General features: G+C 36.2%; 1 protein-coding gene across 16 annotated transcripts in view; it reads left to right on the plus strand.

Annotated features, from left to right (window-relative positions):
• KDM6A (lysine demethylase 6A) overlaps window positions 1-21,716 on the plus strand; it is a 151,978-nt gene that overhangs the window by 89,787 nt on the left and 40,475 nt on the right. For 4 of the 16 annotated variants that reach the window (XR_014688857.1, XM_084507155.1, XM_084507163.1 and 1 more), the window contains exons 8-18: window positions 2,206-2,240; window positions 4,409-4,474; window positions 5,693-5,786; window positions 10,687-10,813; window positions 13,505-13,603; window positions 13,975-14,194; window positions 14,755-14,889; window positions 15,334-15,489; window positions 16,140-16,235; window positions 18,836-18,940; window positions 19,571-19,966. Coding sequence is in view for 15 of the 16 variants with exons in the window: in XM_084507155.1 (XP_084363281.1) it covers window positions 2,206-2,240; window positions 4,409-4,474; window positions 5,693-5,786; window positions 10,687-10,813; window positions 13,505-13,603; window positions 13,975-14,194; window positions 14,755-14,889; window positions 15,334-15,489; window positions 16,140-16,235; window positions 18,836-18,940; window positions 19,571-19,966 (1,529 nt within the window). In the remaining variant the exon portion in view is untranslated. The remainder of the gene's footprint in view (window positions 1-2,205; window positions 2,241-4,408; window positions 4,475-5,692; window positions 5,787-10,686; window positions 10,814-13,504; window positions 13,604-13,974; window positions 14,195-14,754; window positions 14,890-15,333; window positions 15,490-16,139; window positions 16,236-18,835; window positions 18,941-19,570; window positions 19,967-21,716) is intronic. The other 12 variants (XM_084507165.1, XM_084507166.1, XM_084507159.1 and 9 more) reach the window with 7 other exon arrangements.

Raw genomic sequence — 21,716 nt, forward strand, 5'->3', positions numbered from 1 at the left:
TCAGTTTTTAGTGGGGAAAAAAAACACACAAAATCAAAAGACTCAGAAAATAGAGAGGAAGACTACAATACTTGCTGTTGTGAATGGAGACGGATACTCCAGTGGAACTGTGATTGTTTTAGTAAATGGAATAAGTAAAAATTGAGACTTTTACCATATTAACTGGTCTGATGCCTTGAGTTCTGGAGGCAACTTGCTGTTTGACTGTTAGTTCATTTATTTATTTATAAATGTAGTGTGTGTGCCATGGCTCATATTTAATAGTCATCATTTCAAACTTCATGGCATCTTGGTAGTGTCTTTTTTCAGCAATCACTTTAATGTCAGTAGAATTTATAAATCTCATGTTCAACATCAGTTTTATGCTGTTGAACAAAAATCAGAAAATCATAATTTATTTGGTTTATTAGATGCCACTATGTATCAGTTGGTGCTGGAACATGATAATCTTTTAATGTGGTATAATCTATCATACTGTTGTATGTTCTGTAGGCTGTTACAGAGCATACTGGAGATATTTATCCATAATTAGTGGAATTGTATGCAGGAATAAATGTATGTTCTTGCGTGCTTTGGAGTCTGTAATAATTAAAAGCCAGACAGTTTTTAAGGTACCTTCATGCTGCACTTGGTGTTGAGTTTGAATTGCCTCCTAAGAGTAAGCTTAGAAGCATTAGATAAAATAATTAAAAGCATTTTTTTATTTCTTAATTCAAATTCTGAGTATTCTGTCAGCAAGGGTAATGAAAGGGGTTTTGTTCACACGGGTGAAACTGCTGGCCGCTTCAGTATCAAGCGCCAGCTGCACTACAAAGTCCTCTGCAAAGTATGTCACTTATCAGGAGCAGGCACAGATAATTTTGTAAAATTATTTGTGGAATTCTTACTAGGTCAGTAGGTTCTTATTGTTTTCTACCAGCCATATCATTCCTTATTTTATTTCATGCTCTTTCTTACTGTTTCTCACCGACCTAGTCAGTTTTCACTGTACCTCTGAATATTTGTAAGGCTTTCCTCAGCCTTCCCCCACGTTCCTCCTCTGCCCCCAGATTTATGTAGAGGTACGGCCCCACATAAGGGCTGCTTTGTCCCATGGTGTTGGGCACAGTGCCTGGCAAGCACAGAGGAAGACAGAGAAGAGGAACGAGAGAGAATTTGTCAGGTTCTTCAGTACCACTTAGTGGAAAGGTATCAGGTACTGTCACATAAATGCTTTGGATTGCCCTAATCCCGTCCCTTCTATTTCTATAGAGGGCTGTGTGACTAACAGCAGTACAGCGACTGTCTTCCTAGCCGAAGTGTTTAATACCCAGCATATCTTTTTATTTAGGCTGTCGCTAATGTGACACCTTTATTTTTTTTTCCCCTGCATGGTACGGCTTTCTTTTGTAGATTTGCACTGAAAGGGTTTTGCTATGGGCGGGGGGAAAGAAAGAAGATTATTTTTTAGGCAATGAACTCCCTAAAACAAAAGCAGAGGTTTCTCTTTCATCAGTGCAGAATGAAGTTTGATGATACGGTGAACGTAAATGGGGGTGTTATGTGCCCTTTAGCAAAGAACACAAAAAGTTGATTAAAAATTGATTACAATTTTAGATGATACATTTCATTATGATCTGGTTTCTCAAATGCAGTAGGGTGTCTTCTTTTATGGTGAAGGACAACACAATGTACAGAGGGATCTTCTTCCCTCCCTTGTGACCCAGAGAGAAAACCTGGAACCCCAAATTACCTGTAACCTCTGTGTTACACTGTTCTGTAGCTCTGAGAAAGAATTCTGTGCAATTGAAATGAGTTGACCTTAGCTCAAACACAGATATTTTCTTATTTGTTTCTAACTTGGTTATGTACAGCAAACATTACCTATATTATGTCATTGTGCATCTCTGCTTAAAGAGATTTTATTGCTAACTTTACTGAAAGGTTAATGGACTCAGCGTTTCACAATACAAATAAAATCCATAGACTGCCTTTCTGCACTATGTTTGCAGTCTTGGTGCTTTGCTCGAATACACATTTGTTTTCTGTCAGTTCTGTTTTATTAAATGTGAAATATCAATGTTTACATACTGTTATATTTTCAAAATGTAGTTAGCCTTGGTTTTGCATTGGCAAATTTGAAACATGTTTCTCTCTCAATTGAAAAAAAATGTAATTCTAATGTCATTCATTATGACTAATAATTTTGATTTCTCCCTCTTACAGTTCAGTTTCACATCGCCCACTTATATGAAATTCAGGTAAGCTTGAAGCTCTTTTTTATAATGAGTTATGAAGTTTCTAACTACGTGATATAATCAGTTTGTGGACTCCAGCTGATTATAGGTGCTTTTGTGAATTGAAGTTAGGCTCAAGTCTTCAGTCGCAGAATAAACTTTATTTACTTCTGTTAAGTTGAAAATACCATGCATGAGGACTCATGCTAAAGTGAAGTATCTATTTTATTAAACATACATTCACTAGTCTCCTAAGTGGGGTACAAAAACAAAACGTAACTTTGGCTAACATGGTAATGGGTATTTTTTATTTTATTTTTTTAAATAGATACATTGCATATAAATGTTAAAAAAAATACATAGTTTCTCATTTCATATGTATTTATATTGTTCTTGCATTCACACATGGTAAAGTCTAAGCAGATACCCAGGTGCCTTTTAAGTATATTTGACATGAAATTTTCGAATTTAACTAGACACATGTGACAGGAGCATGTGAGATCCGAGGACAATAGCACATAAAGCTGTGTTATTAATTCTGTGTCGAATCCCACCGCAGAGTTTTTTAGATGGATCTTTTGGGAAATTACCAAGCACTCACTGAGCTTCCAGGATATAAATAAATTAAAACCAAGCAGCTACTGAAACAGCTATTGTATATTTGTAACCTGACTGACTAGTCATATGACTGTAGATTGTATACTCTCTTATCATGTTTATAGGTATAATATGACTGAGGAAGAGGTGTGACATGAAAACAAAAACTGTTGTAAATAAAACGGATGACAGACAAATTCTACATTTTCAGTCTATTGAAAAGTAGCTTGATAAAGTAAGTGCTGTCTTTCGATGGCACGGTGAAAAATGCCTTTAAGTAGGTATTTATTTATAAATGAAAGTTGTAGATTTGAACGAGGTATTTTCTTCTGAGCTCTTTCGGTGCAGTAGAATATATGAATTCGGAAAGCTAAATAACCCAAAGCCCCCATCCCAAACAACCATTAAGAAACTTCCTGGACTGTTGTGGCTCTGTAAAGCATTAGAAAGACTTTTTATTTGGCCACCAGCCAGATTTCATTTTGAGCATTGGAGCACATCTGACAAGTTTATATAACAAAGCATCCCCCACACGCTAGTTCTTTTGATCTGGCAGAATAAAGCAGAAAGTAGAAAATCTCAGGTCGCCATGCCAGGTGCCTTATAATAGTGTGACCAATGTTACAAATGCTTAAGCTAAGCTTTCTGTCTGGCATTTGTACGCAACGGGAACTTGTAATGCAAGTCAGAGCCAAAAAGTTTCAGTGCATACTGCTGTTAGACTTGGTTTGCCTCGGAGTTCCCCTTGAGGGGCGTCTTCTTTTCTGGAATTTGAGAAACTTTGTACCATGAGGGGGTCTTGACTTGGTTCTGAATATTACCTTTGGCACAGCGAAGAGGTGTTTTTGGAGTGAGGCTGGATGTTTGATATCTTCTAAAGGACATAGTGCTACAATTCTGTGAACCCTGTCATATATTTGAAAATGAGCTCCTCTCTAATGCTCGATCAGAAAGTGGATTCATTCTGAACAAGAGAACAGCCTGGTGCTGATAAGAACTAGCCATGGTTTTCCTTGGTGTTTAATGCTGGTTTCTACAACTTGATCTCTGGCAGTGAGTCCCTCCAGCCATTCAGGGTACTAGCTCCTACAGTTCCTAAAGAAAAATGATGATGATGATGCTTATCTCCCAACCCCCATTTCTAAGACTGTTGGTGATGCAGCCAAATATCAAAGATGTATACTCTGATCTTTGGAATTAAAATATCTGAATAAAAGCAAATTATGACAGTTTTCAGTAACGTTTGAAGGTATATATGTAAACAGATTTCTAAAAGGTAAATAATACAACAAATAACAAAAGTAAAAATTATTCTAGACTTGGAAAACATGCTATTAGATCTTTCTACATCCTTGCAAGTATGCAAACATCTTTTTCCAAGTGGAGATCCTAGTTTTACTAGATACTCTGTTTTACATCCAGATTGCTGACCCTGCTGTCATGCTGTACGGTGAACGTCTGTTCATTTGCCTATCCTTCATAGTCATTAACTACAAATTTTGTTCCCAATGCTAAATTTAAAATTTTTTCCTGATTGTTTTTATTTTGCTAGCCATGGATATTTTATTTATTTATATTATTTGTTTTCTTACCAGTTGTCTGCATTTCATGAACACCAATTAAAAACCTTTTCTACCAACTTCCCCTTGTTCCATTTGAAAGTATGTAATTGCTGCTTTAATTTTTCTTCCTGACTAGATTAAGGTTTTAAAATCAACAAGGTTGTCTGTTTTCTTATCAGTTGTCCCTTTTAAAACACCAATAGTCAGTACTGTGTTCTCTTTGCATATAAAAAAAAAAAAGTAACTAAGTCGCAATGATTTGTATTTAGTTGGCCCTGTTTATTTTCATATGCTCTTCATTTGTTTGCCAGAATGAGGTCCAATGTTAAACTATCTGAAAGTATATTTTTATTTTTTTTAAAAAAATACACATATATACATAGTGTAGAATTTTTAGAAACTTAAAAAATAAATTACTGGTTCTAACAGACTTCAACTTTATACCTTCTAGACTTTTGTGGGAGAGGAGGAACAGAAGAATTTAGAATAAGTTCATTTAGAATAAGTTCACTTTAAACAAGTTATTGTTAAGGTAACATGAAGATAAGCAGATGTGGACACTTACCAAAAGATAGAAAATAAAAATCAAGAATTCTTAACCTTTAATGTGCACAAAGCACTTTATACTGTTCCAGAAGTTAATAAAGACCATGATTCTAACCTAGGAAATGTGTTTTCTGTTTCAAGTCCTGTTTATATAGGGAGTTGAGAATTGAACGTTTCCATGCTTTAAGCACGTCCAAACTATATGGCAAATAATAAGAGTGCATGCTGTCATTCTCTAGGCATAATCTGTGGATATATTTTAATTCTACATATGGTGGGACTCTTACCATACAACAAATGGATGGGAAAGGCAGTTCAAATATAGCACAGAGAAGGGAGATGCAAAATTATACAAGCCACCAGTTACTGATGATCTTCATTTCTGTTACGAATTTCCTGGGAGTAATTTGTGTAGGTTCTTTTTTCAGATGTAGACTCACAATCAAGCATTCCCCTTAAAAAGCAGTATTTTCATTTTAGTATAAGAAGCATAATGCATGTGTGAGGAGCTGACCAAATTTAATAATTTACAAATTTCCCTTGAATATTTTAAATATTTAATTTATATTAAATACTATACTTTATGGAAGTTATTCTCTTAACATATATATACATCACTCAGGAAAGCTTTCATATGCACTGTATGCAAGAAAAAAAGTTTTAGATTTTTTTTGTCAATGTGTTTGTGTGCTGTCAGTGCTGTGAAATCGTTGCTATTGGTGATCTATTGTAAGCTTTATGATTAATCAATTTACTTTTTTCCTTTTGCAGAGAAAGTATCACTCTGCAAAGGAAGCTTATGAACAACTTTTGCAGATCGAAAACCTTCCTGCACAAGTAAAAGCAACTGTCTTACAGCAGTTAGGTATGTAAAATCAACTTTTATTTTCCTGTGTTTCTTTTTTCTATCTTTGCATTCAGCAATGGTGTTTTAAGGCTCCATTTCCAAAGTGAGTCTTAAACACTGAGTATCATACGTGAGTTTTTCACCCAAAATAGAAAGCATAACAGTAGATAATTAACAAAATAAGAGAGAAGGAAAATATTTTAATTAAACTTAGAAAATTAAAAAGCTCTTAGACTTGCTGCAGTATCTGTGCTACACGTTTTGGGCAATGAGGGGGTGACCTTTCAGAGCCAAGAGTACAGTAGTTAGAATTCTGTATTCTTTGAATTCTGAATTCTGCCTTGGGGAACATCCCTTGAACAGACAGGTTAAGGGCAGTAAACCAAAATACTCTTTTCTGCTGCAGAATAGGAGAACACTGCAAATGAAAAATTTCCCTTTTCTTTCTTCATAATTATTAGTGTTTAACAAAAAACATGCTCTTCTAACTAAAATTTTATCATCAGATTCCATAACAGAAGCTACCAAAAAAGTGAAAAAAACACTACCTTTTAAAATTTGTCATCTCCCATATTTATAGAAAGCTGATAAATCATTTGTAGACAAAAACTTGTAATGGATGGGTAGAATAAATTACATTTGCTCTATATGCCTTCTAAAAGTATTTCCAGAATATTTTGTTAAAATTATTCAATCCAGTGCAAATTCTTCATTCACTTTCTCCATGTTCCTCATCTAATTTATTATTCCAAATATTAATTTAGCCTGCTTATGCCCATCTCTTTTTTCTTTTTATTTTTTTTCCTTCACACAGTGGTTTTTTAATTCAAATCAGTACCCGGTACTAAGTTATGGCCACAATAATATTTTTTTTTTCTTGTAATGCTGGTTGTGTATGTATTTGGAGTGGGCTAATTCGTGTAGCTTTTGATTTTTCTATGTGAAATAACAAATGAAACAGCTGGAATCTTGATGCTGATCTTCTTGTCACGTGACAGTGTTCCTTACATTTCAGTATCCCCTTTAATTTTTTTATTTTTGAAAAATTTTTTTCCTTAACTTGGTACTATCCCACGTAGTATAAATTGTCAACAGTTTCATCCAGAACAGCTACGCATAAAATCAACAAGAGATAGACTGCCCAAAATAGCTTGACCAATGCTTTTGCAACCCTGTTTGCCACGTTGCTAGACCAGAAGCAAAGGCATGGTTGTATTCATGAAATCATACCGCAGGTCTCCGTGCTATCAATCAGAGCAGTGCTGTCTAACAACTGGATTCACTTCCCCTGTTCAATCAGCATAGGGCACCTGGTTGTGATAGTGGGGGTATCTTCTATATGGAAGAAGGGACAGAGTGGTTTTAACCAGAACATTCAAGGAACAATACTGTTTCTTTTTCTCTTTGCTGCTAATAGTCCTGTTTATCAGTGTGGTGTTTATCACAGATCTGGGTTCTAGCAACTGATAATAAAACACCTCCTAAGGAAGCATGGTCTGGGTGGTACAGTGCTGCTTAGAAAAAATAATAGAAAATACCTGCCATCTGCCAGAATGCTACTGGCAAAAAACAATCCAAATGTATTTGTATTTCTATATTGAACTTTTTTTTTTTTTTTACTCAAACAGAAAAATTATTTTGGCATGAGAATACCTTTTGTTTATTTTCCTTAGCTAGTTAATGTTTATTGAGCAAGAATTGAAATCTAGGGAAGCTCAGATGTTGTTTGGGAGAATTATTAAAAACTTTGCTCCTGTTGCTGGTCTCCAAAGCAGGTCATTGTGGAAGAGAAGCTTGTGATTCTCAAGGAATTATGTATGTGTTTGAGCTGATGCGTGCTAATTAGTTCCGATAGATGTAACAGGAAGATCTGTGCAGTTGGATAAGAACAGTTTGTTTCTTCTTTTTTACCACAATTCATTTGCTTTCCAGACAATAATTCGTTTCACCACTTTGCCTAAAATTACATTAAATAAGGACAGCCGTACCAGATGAGACTGAAGATCAAATCTGTCCCAGTATTCTTTCTCCAATTGTAATTAACAGTTGCATGAGGAGGAGTGTAAGAACAATGTAAGCATCTGCTTTTTCCCAAAGCACCCTCCCAAGGACTTTTGTCTGGGGGCAATCCTAGGAGGTGTCTGTATAATTGAATGAGCCATTGTGAGATAGTAAAATAGGGAAGAGGCTCATCTCTTTGGAGTCTGAGATGATGTTTTTCAGGGAAAAAAGCAATTGCTGTAAGTTCAGCACGAGAATGATTGATAGGCGTAAAACCAACTGAAGCATGAGCCAGGCTGGAACATGCTCTTGCAGAGGAAACATGGTGATTTGCTACAAATTACATTGTAAACTCCTGAAAACGAGCCTGGAACGTGGACAAAATCAGCATTTTTGATTGTAATGTTGAAAAGGTCCCAGAAATAGAAGAGTATTTACTATTCTAGTTGACAATTTGAATTAGGTCTTGCAAAGGAGAAGTTGGATCAGTTTATCAGGGTTTTTAGATTGTCGTCTTTCTATATGTTCTTCCATTTTATGCATGAGGAAAAGAGAGATCCAGTTTTTTTTACCTGTGCCGTTCTAGTAGAAAACTTTGTTCTCCCTCTCTTGCCTTCTGCTTTTTTCACCTCCCCTCAGGTAGGCAGATAAAATCAGGAAGCAACACTTGGTTCAGCAGTGAAACTAGATAGGCTTTGCTAGTTCTCGTTTCTGTCTCCTGGAAGTAGATTCTTGTTTCTTATCAGTGAACCTCAGCAAAGATCTGACGATACAGCATGTTATCTCGCAGTCCGGCCAGGTTCAGATTAAGCATAAAATAGGCATCACCAGACAACACTTGGGAAGATTTGGGAAAATATTTAATCTCTGTTTTACCCACGTTTAGGCTTCCTGAGCTATTTATTACCTTCATCTCACTCGGGCTTTGCCTACCACTTCACACAATACATTTTATCCTTCCTATACAATTGCACAGGTGCATTCAGATAACCACCCTCACATAAACCATTTTTCTTAAAGCATAAAGATTTGCTATATGCTTAAGAACTTCACTGACCTGGGATTTGCATAAAAATTGTGGTTTGTTTATGAAGTCCATGAAAGAATGTTGCATATATTATGTGTCTCTGCAAAAATGTCTGCTTTTTTTTAATTTTTTTTTTTCCCTGACGGGCAATGTTTTGACTTGATCCATCTTCAGACAAGATAAAGCGCTCTTTTGTCAGCACTGTAACCGCTTGACTTCTAACCTGGTATTTCTCGCAGTCCATGAAATATTCAAACTTAACCTCCTGAACACGGTTTCCAAGTGGAGACTTGGAAACTTCTTAAAACACCTCGAGCAAATGTTGTTCAGTAGATAAAATTTTCTCCTAGATTGCCTATTTTTTAAAGCTTGGAAGTTTGCCTTCCATTTGCAAAAGTGTCGCTGTGACTGTTGATGAGCTATAAGCCCATGGAATTGAAAGAAAAATACATATATAAAACATATAAAAGAAGTAGAATAAGGTATTTAAGGTGTAGTCGAATGTCAGAGAGTGAAGTAAAGCTGCAAATACTCATTAGTTCAGTTCTCAGCCTTGCTTACTTCATCTTGCATTTCAGATGAGGCAGGCAGACTCTGATCCTTTAAATGATATTATGTTTATGTAGTTAGACTGTATCATGAAGGATAAGCTTAGGGTGCTAAAGCTTAGTGGGATATGGGTTTTAAATGGACATTCAGTGCATGTGTATACAAATGTTTGTAGCTAAAACTTTCCTAAAATAGCCAAGGTTTGCCTGAACTGATAAAGTATTTCACAAAGTGTCATTTTTAAGCAGGGTACTACAGAAACATAGGGACAGTCTGTTGTCATATCTTAGAGTTTACAAACGTTAAGCAAAAAGCAATGGGTTACTAAGACAAATATATGGAGGTTAAGCAAACGGCAAGACATTATTGACCAGTGTGGTTGGTTGAGACTTGAGCAAGTCAGCAGCCTGTTATAAAGGATTTCCTTGTACTCATGATACTAACAGCAGTGGGATAACTTTGTGACTGCTTAAAGGGGATTCCATTGAAGCACGGTGGCAGATAGGAAGAAGCTTAAGTAGATGATAAAGATGCTTTATTTGAAATGGTAACCAAGTCTTACATCATTGCTAGAGCAGCGATGTACCTTAATAGCATGTAAAAGATGTTTTGGGGGCACGGATTGTGGAAGGCTATTAAAGTGGAGATAAATAATTTATCTAATGTAAGTAAAAAAGGGAAGGATATGGAAGGATATTGTGTGGTCAGGTGAGAAAATAAAATTATCTTTTTAGCAGGATTTGGTTTGCAGATGAGAGGTGATTCTGTTTGCCAAGGTAAAAGGAAAGGATGTTACAGCAATGAGATGATAACGTATGAAAAATTTAAGTGGAGATACAGCATTTCTTACCAATGTTCAGTTGGGGAATAGTGCAAATATACTTATAGGATGAATATCAGCATTTAGAAGGAAAGGTTAAGCTGAAAATAATATACAGATAATAGATATACCACCATTCTCCCTCTAACGCATTTTTCACGACAGGAAAGGTGCCTCTGTTCAGAGAAGAGAGGAGTTAACATTTTCAAGTTAACTTTTTATAGAGGAAGATTGAGTGGTTAATAGTTAAGCTTCTAACCTTGTAGAAAATGCTTTAAACAAAAACGTTTTAAAACCACCTGAAAGTAATTTTCACTCTAGGTCCTTTCATCCTGTAATTTTAGTATAGAACATAACAAGTAAATTTTAAAAGTTTCATTCATAATAGTGTATATAAGCAATAGCATTGTATCATATTCCTATTTTTAAAGAGGAACTAAAGCTGTCAATATCCTGCTGTGCCAAAGCATTAAATAGTCTTGGAGAATTTCACTTCTGCCATTTATGAATTCTTTCTGTAGGCTGGATGCATCACACCGTGGATCAGCTTGGAGACAAGGCAACCAAGGAAAGTTATGCTATACAATATCTCCAGAAATCTCTAGAAGCGGATCCAAATTCTGGTCAATCCTGGTATTTCCTTGGAAGGTGAGAGATGACTTTATAGCCACTCTTAACTGTATTTGTAGCTTCTTTGAGGATACTGATTATTAGGAGATATCTTTTATGTTGTCCTTAGCAGCTTTGGATGAAAAATGAAGGGAAAAGATGTATGTATCTACTAAAGCCTAATTTTCTGGAAAGTATATAGAAAGACAAGCTGCTGACATACTTGGGATGAGTATAGATTAGAAGTTGAAATTAATTATATTACCTAAATGGTCCTGCTTTTTTTGTAGTTTATTCAGTTAACACTAATGTCAGTCTCCCCTGCTTGTTTTTACTTTTCTGATTATTCCTGTTGATTTTTTGTCAAAATCCCCCTTCTAGTCTCAATAATTTCAAAACTAAAATATAGATACTTTTCTCAGGTATCTATTCATCTGCAAACAGAATAGATTACAACTAAATATTAGACCAGGATAGCTCAGGTGGATCCATTTTAATTTCTACTTATGTATTGTGTTCATCTCTACTTGTGCACAGCATTTTTCACTTAAAATTAACTCACTTCGAGATGTAAATCGTATCGACTAGATGACTCTTCTTGGTTTCCTTTTAAAGAAAATGAGGTGCTTTATGAACATGCTAGCAGCAACTCTTGGAATATTTGGGTTTTGGAGAATAACAATCCAACTTGCTTTCTATAAGCTTGAAAGCATTGAGGACAGTTTAAGTCCACATGTGCATGGGTCAGTTCTGTTGAGAAATACGTTACATAGAAGCCTCAGTATTTTCCAGCTCACTTTCTTGGAGGTGCTTGTCAAACACAACTAGAACACACTGTTGTTTCTGTCACCCTAGTTACATTCCTGCAGCTGGTCCTTTAGGACAGGGCTTTTAACCCAGCAGTCTGCAGGCTAAGGGAGGAGCACAGGGAGTGAGTGTGAAGGGCAGAAGGTTGGAGTAGGAGTGGGGAGAAAAGGGTAAACTAGCCAGGGATTGTCTGGCTCATCTCGTCATCTGCTGGCTTAAAATCCTGTTATTTCTTTTTTCCTCTGAAGTCCCATTCCACATGGCTAGAGCTAGCTGATTTCTTATACAGAAGCAGGGCAGAGCCAGGGCTCTGTGGAGTATCGTGGGCAGCTGCTGTGGTCTTGCTGTGCCTCGGCTTTAATGTGGTTGGAGTGAACCCTAGGACCATACAAATGAGGGTGAGGAATGGAGGAAAAGGGGGAAGAGAAAACCTAGTGGAAGTGTCCCTTACACTCTACAGGGAGGACTACACTGAAATGTTTGTGCCTCATTCTTCCAATCCATACGCTGGCAGGACATAAGGAGAGTAATAAGGTTACAGAGCTGGTCTGTCTGTGCATTTGCTCTTCCTCTTTTTCTCTCTCCCTGTGTATTCCCTTGTGTTATTTCTTCCTCTTCTGGCCTTCCACCAAACTGGGTAGCATGTTGATTTAAGGCTAGCTTCCTAGATAACTTGCAAAAAATAAACCTCCACCCCAATCTAATCCACTCCTTCCCCCCATCTCCCCCCCCCCAAAAAAAAAAAATAATCACACCACCTTTTTTTAAGGTTTGTTGGGTGCTTAATGTTATCCTAATTGGAGTCTTTGTGTATCTGTTAATCAGACAGATTTCAACATGCCTCTTGGAACTTGGGTTAGACCGCGATAAAAATGATCTTCTGAAACATTGTGTTGAGATTTAATGTGTCTTTTTAGACCAAGTACCACTAGGTATTAGAGTATTTTCTAGTGAGCCTTGATAATATACAGAATACACCGAAGTGTAGCATGTTTGATGGATCTTCACCTGTACTGGTTTGCTTCGATATTATTTTTTACTAGAATAAATGTTTTCTTGTTATTTATCTGCTTTGAAAGCTGTGAGTTCTTTTTCCAAGAAGGAAACTTACCACAAGCATTATAAGGAATAAGAGCTATTGTAAACAAACCTAGTAAATGCATACGCATTTTTAATATTTTATTTATTTGAAGGTTTTCATTTTTAAAAGGTAGGTATTATTCCCTGTGGTATAATGGTAGTTCTCTTTCAAGACCTGGTATTTCTGCTAAAATGCCAGAATACCTGTGAAGTTGTAGTATATAGCTAATATTCAAGTAAGAAAACACAAAAAAAGAATCCAGACAAGCAAAGGTTTTTTAGAGAATGTCTTGGACTCCCTATGTGGTAAAACTGGTATGTTGTTCATTACTTGAAATCTTACTGAAATATGAGAAATGCATATAAGAAATTTCCAAGGCAGTCAAGGACCATCTTGATTGAATTAGTCATTATCTCTTAATGATCATGAAACACTCCTTGTAGAAGATATTTTATTACGATAAGTTTCATGAAATAGGTAGTGTAATTGTTTCTTTAAAATGCTATCTGTAGATAAATATTTTCCCTATTGACCACTGAGATATTGTAAACAAAACAGATGTAGCTCTTCAAACTGTAATATGACTTCTGCTTTCCTTATGAATGCAGCAAGCTAGGGTTTAAACAGCTCTTGGTGTACTTCTCAGATAAACAGTTTGTAATATATGTTGACAAAGAAATTTGAGTCTGCTTGTGCCCAGCATTGAGAAACAGCAAATGTTTGGATTCATCTAGATGAGTATGTATTTGCATGATTTAACATTTATCAGACCAGTCTTGGTAAGCCATCCTCACTGATTAACTTCTTTAAATATTACCAAAGTTCTTTTTTTCTTCTCCCAGGTGCTATTCAAGTATTGGGAAAGTTCAGGATGCCTTTATATCTTATAGGCAATCTATTGATAAATCAGAAGCAAGTGCAGATACATGGTGTTCTATAGGGTAAGAATGAAACAGGGTAATACAGTGAAATTCAATGCTAATGCATATATATAAATGAAGAAAACCAGCTTTTTAACTCCTTTGTGCTCTCGAGTGGACCATAAAGCTTTTTTATTTCTACCTTTGTCATCAGATTTGTCTGATCTGAAGTTTAAATATTACATTTATATTTGCTTTCTCAATTTTTAAAAATAATGAATATGCTTTGTGTATGAGCTTTGCATGTTAAGATTTTGTAAATATGTTGTTTATGCTTATTGCTGTGCTTTATATACCAGCAAAGTTTATTAAGGGCTGTGGGGTGGATATGTATATTTCATTGTATTTTGACTTTGTTATTAATTCTCAACTTCACTAATCTTTCTATTCAGTGTGCTGTATCAACAGCAAAATCAGCCTATGGATGCTTTACAGGCCTATATCTGTGCTGTACAATTGGACCATGGCCATGCTGCAGCCTGGATGGACCTAGGCACACTCTATGAGTCCTGCAACCAGCCTCAGGATGCCATTAAATGCTACTTAAATGCAACTAGGAGCAAAAATTGTAGTAATACCTCTGCACTTGCAGCACGGATAAAGTATTTACAGGTAAAGCTAAAGTTTTAAGAAGTGGGAAATACTCTTCCAAATACATATCAGAGGGGAGGGGAGGGGTAGCACACAAATCTAACTTGCAGTTGTTTGTGGTGTGTATAACCTGTTTTCATATGTATTGTAAGCATATCATAGCCTGTAATATTTTATTTCTTCATTTTTAAGTGAAATTTAATTCCTTATAAACTCTATTTTGCACATTTAATTAATACATACTGTTTTACATCACTTCACTTTTTCTTTGTATTGTCTACATTTTTAAGTTCTCATAACGTAGAGAGAGAACACACACACACTATCTTTCACTCTTGTTTGCAATTTCAGAAAAAAAGAATTATGAGACCTCTGAATCCAGAGCTCATCTTTGTTCTGATTCTCACAAAGGTTTATATTCTGGTTACCCTCTTTATACTTAGCACCTTTCTAAAACCCCAAATTTTAAATCTATCCTCTCTTTAAGACATAATTAGCTACAGCATATAGGAAGATTTCATGGACTTGCTCTTAATAAAGTAGGCTTGTGTTAAATTTGCTTTTTACATAATTTTTCCTAGGCTCAGTTGTGTAACCTTCCACAAGGTAGTCTACAGAATAAAACTAAATTACTTCCTAGTATTGAGGAGGCATGGAGCCTACCAATCCCCGCAGAGCTTACCTCCAGGCAGGGTGCCATGAACACAGCACAGCAGGTGAGAAGTTGGGTTATGTTCTGCAGGTGCCCAGCTTTAAGGGTTCTTTACAATCTGTAGTGGTCAAGCTTATTTTATGGAGTGCAGGACTGGCTTTTATTAATGAAAAGCCTTTGATTTATTTGCAAAGGTATACTAGATCGAGAAGTAGCTCCCTCTAATATGGGAGAAAGATGGGGGTACCAATTTAGAACCTTTGTGGATTTTCATGATTTTAAAAGATTTCATCTTAAATAGAAATGCTGCAGTGGTTTAATAATCCCTTGAAAGGTACACATTCCTCCATTGATGACCATATGGAAACTGATTTTTCAGTTTTTGAGATCGGCTTCAGAATATCTGCTCAGCCCTTTTAAAATATGTGGGCTGTTAAAATATGTAGTTTAAAGGAAACGACTAAGAATATATAGAACCATATTTTTGTCTTCCTTCTGTGATTCTTAGGCTTGTAAACCTCATCATCCAAATACTGAACCTGTACTAGGCCTCACTCAAACACCAATTTCACAGCAATCCTTGCCACTACACATGATTCCTTCTAGCCAAGTAGATGACCTGACCAGTCCTGCCAAGAGGAAAAGAACATCTAGTCCAACAAAGGTATATATCCTGATGAACTAAAGAGCCCCCTACCAAAATTCTATGGAAATATGCACTAAAGTGATGCAGCAAGCACAGAATTTGTGCTGTAAATTTCAATCCTTTGGCATCAAGGTGGGGAATGTTTTTTTTTAAAAAAAAAAAAAAAAAAAGAACATTTTTCAGTGATATGTTTAATAAGGAGGTTACAGTTCAGATAGGAAGTGTGAAAGGGCAGTGCAGATTGCTGGCACTATACTACATAGTTGTATAAGTGAAAAAGTACAGTGGTAGTCTGATGATAGAGAGGGAGACAACCATGTCATCCTGTCTATTGCCTTTGCTTATATTTAGAATTCAAGTGTTTCATCATCATGTAATAGTGTTATAGTAGATAAAAGTATTCAGTTTTAACGCTAGTGTACCTTTAAGTTAATTGCATAATTTGATTTGATTGTTTCTCATGGTATTTAGGAATCATTTTTTCCTTTTAATTGCTATGGTACTGTATGGGAATGGTAGAATGAGGTTTGGTGTTCTTTAGTATATTCTCTGTGTATATTGCTATTCTAGAAACAATGACTAGTTCTTTCATAAGATAAAATCTAGATATGAAAAAATGATGTTAACCATTTGAAAGTCAAGCATTTTAACGTAATGTTTTCTCTCAGAATACTTCAGATGTTTGGAGCAGTGGCCATACAGTGTCACATCCTCCTGTACAACAACAAATTCATTCTTGGTGCTTGACACCACAGAAATTACAGGTAAATATGTTAAAGGTTCAGAAGCTTTGATTTTTTTTTCTTTCTTTCTTTTGAGAAAAATACTTCGGGTTTCACATTTCTGATATTCAATGAGAAAGAATACACATTGTGTTAGTATTTATGGATTCCCTATGGAATCTGAAAGATTAGCTATATAAGGAAATAATCATCAGTAGAAACTGAAGGTTTACATTGTTTGAATTCTATAATGTAAGTCAGAACATACAGTAATGCTTTTTTCTTATGATGTTTTAAAGATAGATATGCAAATTGTGACACTTGTGAGCCAAGTGAATTTTGCTTCTCAGTGTAGTGTGGGAGATATTGAAGGAGGTGTAAAAGCATCGTAGCATCTTCTTTTTCCTGTCAGGTAGCTTCGCGTATCAAACTGCATAAACAAACTTGCACATTCTATAAAATGGGATTATTCAAATCAAATCTAACATATTTCTATGAAATGCTAGTTTTTATTTCTGAAACGTTGCTTAAGGTCTTTTTTGTCATGATGCTGTGTTGTCTCTTCAGTTCATGAGGGTTTGCAGTGAGCTTCAGCAGGAATTCCAGATCTTGAAAATCAGGCGTAGCTGGAAACCCTCGCCCATGTATCACAGATACTGCTTTGGATACAGGGAAAAATAAAAGGGAACACAGTGCAGAGACAGAAGGCATTCTGATTGACTGAGCAGTATTCCCCTTAGCACCCAATATAGATCTTCAGCTGTTTCTTTATCTGAACAATGCTGGCTGTACAATGCTGCATAATTTCTCCTTCCCTTCCCTCCATCTTTCACCCCTCACTGCTTTGGTCTTCCCTAATCTTTTGCATCTCTCTCTTCATGCGTTCTCATTATTTCTGTCTGCTTATTTTATGTTCTACTACTTTTTCACCTTCTCAGGCATTGTTACAGTTTTGCCTTTTCTAGATCCAACTTCATCACCATTAAGCAGACGCATAAGTAAGTTTCCCTAAGCATGGGATAATGGATTTGCTAGCAATAGTTTGACGAGGTTCCAGCACACACAAATAGGAAAGCCAGGAGGATATGATGCAAGGGGAAAGTGAATAAAAAGTTTATTGTATGTTCTAAATCAGCCTTTTGAAAGTGGCACCTCAGAGGCTGGGTATGGCACGTAGCACGTCCCAAATGGCCCAGCTAACAAAAGCAGATGGGGAAAGGACTCTGTGGCTGCAGAGTAGCCTCTGGGGCTGCAACGTGCCAGTGGAGGAGGCATGGGTGTTGATTTCACAGAGCTGATGGGCAGTAAGAGCACCACTGTCCACAAAACCTCTGCACCCATAGCATGGGAGGGGAGTGCAGACATGCCTTTAGTAGCACTGGGACCAGGCCAGTTTTCCTGATGCCTGCTGCCCTGTTAGATGTCTTCTAAAAGGCAAAATAACAACTGCAGAACACAGTTTTTGGCTTCTGTTTATATGCACAGTACATATACTCCCATGGAGACCCTGTTTTCATCTCACAGTCGCTTATATAATTGGATCGGCCTTACTCATTGCAGTGCCTCACAGAGGGGTTATTAATCCAGGGAGTTTGGAAGCTACTGTTAATCCAGGGAGTTCAGCATAAACCTGTTTTTAACCATTTTTTCATACAACCTTGGATTTTTTGGAAACACATTTTGCAAAGATGTTTAATCAAAGTAGAATGAGCCATATTTCATTTAATACATCACTACCATGTATGTATTACTAATACAACATAATCAAAGCAAAGGAAATGAGAAGGATGTAGAAAAATTACATATGCAGACCTGAAACCAACTAAAGCAAACCTGACTTGGTCATTTTGATTTTTTTTTCCTTTTTTTCCCCTTTTTTTTCCTTTTTTTTTTTAAGGGACTTAAATGATATAAAATAATTCAGTACTTAAAAACAATAGAAATATCTGTATGTCACATTTTGCATAGTGCAACTTTTGACCTCCATTCCACACACATCCTTTTCCTTCTCAGATAGCCCATTTGTGTTCCACAGCTTCAGCATGTCATACCTCTTTAAAGCAGTCTTATTGGTAGAATAAAGCTGTGTGTTTCAAACGAACACAAAAATCAGTGCTTTTAGTAATAAATACTTAAATTTCAGTTGAAAATGAGTTCAGGATTGTATCTTAAGATACTGCTTTCTGTAATTGTTAAATAGTTTTCTGAGTTCTTCATATATTCTGGAGAAGTGTTAATGCATGACTATAGGTCGAATTGACTTTGTACTGAACGACACTAATAAAAGAACAGGACGGTACAAAGATAGTTAAAACATAATGATAATAAGAATTTCATATAATCATGCTTTAAAGTAGTTTTCTTTTACAATACCAGTTCACTTCATTTTATGAAGTGATAATATTATATACTCAAATAATTTTGAAAGTCTCTGTAGTTTTAGTGACTGCTAATAAGGTTTCATTACAGAATAGTATAAGGAGATATGTCTTAGTCTGCATTAGAAATCTTGATCATGTTTTCAGCTTTGTGAATCTTGTCTTTATAGAAAATGTTTAGTAATGTATGCAAGAAAGTTATTAAAACTTACACACAACTGTAATGATTCTGAACTGTACTGTTGGTTTTGTTTTTTTTTTCAGCACTTGGAACAGCTGCGTGCAAACAGAAATAATTTAAATCCAGCACAGAAACTTATGCTGGAACAGCTGGAGAGTCAGTTTGTCTTGATGCAGCAACACCAGCAGGTGAGAACAAAAATATTTTCCTGTTGTATAAAACTTTTATTGATGATGGTGTCTGTTGTGCTTCTTGGATTCTTAAGAATTTTTGTTGTACAGAGCTCTCATGCCCTTTACTACATTACATTAAGTCATCTTTTCTTTTTTTCTTTTTTTTTTTTTTTTGTATAAAGTTTAATTGTGGCTTACTGGTTGAAACTTAATGGTTTTAGTTGTGTTTTATTATAGGGCTACCAGAGAATGTAAAACTTTTCAAGCCACACTTTCAAACTAAAGTGAGTGGATACATCTAAAAGCAGTCTGAGTTGAAAAATACTTACTTGTAGTAAGCCATATTACAGCATATCTCTCCTGCTCTCATTGTTCACTTCTTTCTCTCTTAGTGTCCAACTTTAGCAGTAAAATGCTAACGCTCAAACTGAAGAGCCTAGAAGAAAAGTGTGCCGATAGCTTTACGTTAAAATTCATTCAGCGCATTTGTGAGCATGAGTCATCTTACTTCTCAAAAGCAAGTGGGAGGATGTCAAAATCAATATAAAGCTGAAGCCATATGCAATAAAATACACAAGCCTTGTATGATCCTTACTTCTTAAATTCTGTGACTAATGTTCTTGTGCTTTGTTCATCTTCCATTAGATGAGACAAACAGGAGTTGCACAGGTACGATCTACTGGAATTCCTAACGGGCCAACAGCTGATTCATCACTGCCTACAAACTCTGTCTCTGGTCAGCAGCCGCAGGTTGCTCTAACCAGAGTGCCTAATGTCGCTCAGCGTGGAATCCGTCCGGCCTGCCCCGGGCAGCCTATGGCTAATGGACCCTTTCCAGCAGGCCCCATTCCCTGCAGCACAGCAAGAACGCTGGGTAGTACAGACACTATTTTGATAGGCAATAATCACATAACAGAAAGTGGAAGTAATGGAAACGTGCCTTACCTGCAGCGAAACGCACTCTCTCTACCTCATAACCGCACAAACCTGACCAGCAGCGCAGAGGAGCCGTGGAAAAACCAACTATCTAACTCCACTCAGGTATGCAAACCCAGTTTGCTAGTACAGCATGCTAGGAAGGCTTAATAAGCAAGTTGTCATTTGAAGTCTCTCATTTGTCAAACATACAGTGGGTTAAACCTACCTGTTGCATTTTGTCATGTGAAATATATGCATTAAATCAACTACTCTCAAGATAAAGAAAATGATCATAAACCAAAGAGTGCAGTTGTGTACTGCTCAACTTCTTACCCTTCCAGAAAAATTTCTTTACCAAGAAATATTTGTACATCTTACTGTTGCTTCTTTAGTGTAAAACATTTGGACTGTGTTTTTAGTGTGGTAGGAATGTGCGTATTTCACAGAAAGCTGAATGTTGTAGTCATTTTTGTCATTACATTGTCATTATGATATAATCATTACCCATATTTTGCTTCCGTATAATCTTTCAAAATTAACATGTAGCAATCAATGCCACACAGTTACTTTCAGAAAAAAATGCCGTCAGTAAAAATCCATGGTGATTAAAGTGTGTAAGGGAACTTTGTGTATGTGTGTGCTGGAACTTTCAGATGGAGTTTATCTTCTGCTTTCAGCCTAAATGTCTGTCTTCTAAGACTATATTCCAAGACTTACCTTGTGGGCCTAACAAGTCTTGTGGAGGAAGATATCATAATGATATAATTCAGTTTTACCAGATTGGTAATACAGTTTGATAGAATATGGTTTTCTTCCTCAAAACTTTGTAAATTTCTTGCTTAGTTATTACTGCATGTTATTTATGTCTAACATTGAAGAATTAGAGAATTAGAGACATGTACATGCATGCCTACTTAACTTCATATACATTGCAGCAAAAACTGAGATAATACAGGAGTATCTCATGTACAGTGTTACTCAGAAGTAGAAGAGCACTATAACATGATTTTTAAAAACTTTATGTCAATAATGTTATTTACGTGGCTTATAAGCTTGGTTACCTGTTGCTTGCATTAGAATTCATTGTTCTCTTTCCTCTGTTGTCTAAAAGTTCTGCACTGACTAGAGATGTATCTGCTTAATATTAGCTGCCTGTGGTGCTAGTGTGCGTAAAATAGGCACGTGATAAACTGCAGTAGGAGATGACCTCTGTACAGATGGTGCTTCTAAAATGCACGTTTGGAAAGTTTCGGTAACTGATCCAAGGAGAGCTTGTAGTACCACTTACTGTACGCATCGCATCCTTGCTCTGTGTGTATTCAGAGATCAGAATTTCTGAGCCTGTTACGTTCTCCACAGGTACCAAATGAACTCCTGATTAAAAAATTATTTATCAGTGATTAAGTGGCATGGAGGAGTTAAGAAATTATGTATAAGAGTGTGCCATGCATAATGCAGTTTTTTAATTAAAAAAAAGGTTTGGCCTCTGAAAGGTGTAGCAAGACTTTCAAAAGAAGTGAAAACCAGACTAGGAGAAAACTTCACAGAAGTTGGGAGCCTCTGAAGTGGGAATGCTACCCTTCCCAAAATAATACCTCAATTACAAGTAAATACAAAAGTTTTGAATTCCTTCACTGGTTTTGATAGTGGTTCATAACTAGGGAGTCATTGAAACACCCAGCTGTTTAATTCTAGGTTTGGAAATTCATAATGAAATACTTTACATAGTAGTGTGTTACACTGGAATTAGCTACGTATGCAGCGTCTTTGCAGTCACTGATTATACTGCGTCCTAGGAAGCGGAGTTCTTTCTGTACTACATTCTGTTCATGCTATTAATGTCAAGACTTAAGTTTTCCTTGAGGTGTTAGTT

This window comes from Aythya ferina, assembly GCF_964211825.1.
Source record: "Aythya ferina genome assembly, chromosome: 1".
Lineage (NCBI taxonomy): Eukaryota > Metazoa > Chordata > Aves > Anseriformes > Anatidae > Aythya > Aythya ferina.